General features: G+C 46.5%; 1 protein-coding gene across 1 annotated transcript in view; it reads left to right on the top strand.

Annotated features, from left to right (window-relative positions):
* The window catches only part of LOC119426449 (organic solute transporter subunit alpha-like), a 13,479-nt gene that overhangs the window by 2,101 nt on the left and 9,648 nt on the right, over nucleotides 1-1,730 (top strand). Inside the window, exon 5 of the mRNA XM_037694010.1 lies at nucleotides 1,523-1,634. Coding sequence (XP_037549938.1) covers nucleotides 1,523-1,634 — 112 coding nt within the window. The remainder of the gene's footprint in view (nucleotides 1-1,522; nucleotides 1,635-1,730) is intronic.

Raw genomic sequence — 1,730 nt, 5'->3', positions numbered from 1 at the left:
AGCTGTGTAAAACCTGGATGCTATCCATGTGCGTTAATCAGACTTGAGTGTCTGTGTCTGAGAGGTTAGAGCAGTCGTCCTCCAATGCAAGAGTTGGGGGTTCGAATCCACCAGCAGTCACATGCTGAAGTGTCCCTGGGCAAGACGCTGAACCCCTCATTGTCTTTGATGTGTGTCCCTCAGTGTCTGAATGTGATAAAGCTCTGATCTTTGTAGAGCTCTAGTAGAGAGCTGTATGAACGAGGCACAGATTGTTGTAAAGAGCTTTGAGTGTCTTGATCAGATAGAAAGGAGCTGTATAAGTACAGAACATTTACCGTTTACAAAAATACTTGGAGAGTACACAGGAGTACTTGGTGCAAACAAGAAGATCCTTGTGCAAGCGATCATCCTGCACGGTGGTGGTGAGGATCAAGCCGAGGCACGCTGCTGTTTATAAAAACAACAAACTGCATCTCCACCGTTCCACAGGCGCATTCGAACGTGCCTGAGCTCCGTGCACGTGCCCGTGGGTTGCCGTGAACACAATCACCAACCACTGCATCGACCTATCCGTTCTGTCACCGTTAGTGAAACAAAGAGTCACTAATCTAGGAGTGATACTTGACCCTTCTCTGAAACTCAACAATCATGTAAATATGATTGTTAAATCCTGCTTTTTCCAGCTGAGGCGACTGTCTAAGCTGAAGCCCATATTGTCCAAAAATAACCTGGAGACAGTAATTCATGCATTCATTACATCCAGGCTCGACTATTGCAACTCACTCCTTTTTGGTATCAGTCAGACCTCCATAGCTAGACTCCAACTGGTCCAAAATGCAGCAGCCCGGTTTTTGACCAGCACAAGCAAAAGAGAGCACATTACACCTGTTTTGGCCTCCCTACACTGGCTTCCGGTTCACCTTCGAATCAAATTCAAAATACTCTTGTATGTCTATAAATCACTAAACAGCTCTGCCCCCTCCTATCTTACTGATCTGCTCCAGCCGTATGTCCCACCACGTTCTCTCAGATCAGCAGACCAGTTGCTCCTCACAGTCCCAGGAACCCGTCTCAAGCGCAGAGGTGACAGGGCCTTCTCTGTAGCAGGACCAAGACTTTGGAATGAGTTACCTCTGCTCGTTAGACAGGCCCCCTCCCTCACAGTTTTTAAATCTCGCTTAAAAACACACTTTTATTCCCTGGCTTTCTGCACTGTGTGATCTGTGCTGAGTCTGTGTGCATCACACTGTGTTGGTCATGTTGCGGTTGTTGTTGTTATCCATTACTGTTTTTGTCGGTTTCTACATTTTGGTGTCCTGTTATGTAATCTGTTGCTGTGTGCTTGTTCTGTTTGTCCCTGTACAGCACTTTGGTGTGCTTTGTCACTGTTTAAAGTGCTTTATAAATAAATTGGTATGGTATGGTATCCTTCAGTTGGGGCCAGAGATGGAGACAATGGACCCCGGGCCCGTTTCTCGTCCGAAGCGCTCCGTTTAACGAGAACCCACCATGAATGTGCTTCCTGTGCTTTCCTCTCCAGGCGCTCCCTCTTCCTGCTCAAACTCGGCTCCTTCCAGTTCGCCCTCCTGAAGGTCGTCTTCTCCATCCTCTCCATTGTCCTCTGGACCAACGGGAACTTTGACGTGGCTGATGTAAGTTTCAAACCTGAAAGCAAGGACACCTATAGACGTTTGACTCTTAAATGATAAAACATTTTGGGATGAAATGTTTAGAAATAGTCTTTTATT

The sequence above is a fragment of the Nematolebias whitei genome, chromosome 20, assembly GCF_014905685.2.
Source record: "Nematolebias whitei isolate Nwh7 chromosome 20, NemWhi1, whole genome shotgun sequence".
NCBI classification, from domain to species: Eukaryota; Metazoa; Chordata; class Actinopteri; order Cyprinodontiformes; family Rivulidae; genus Nematolebias; species Nematolebias whitei.
This window is presented reverse-complemented; position numbering and strand designations above follow the sequence as displayed.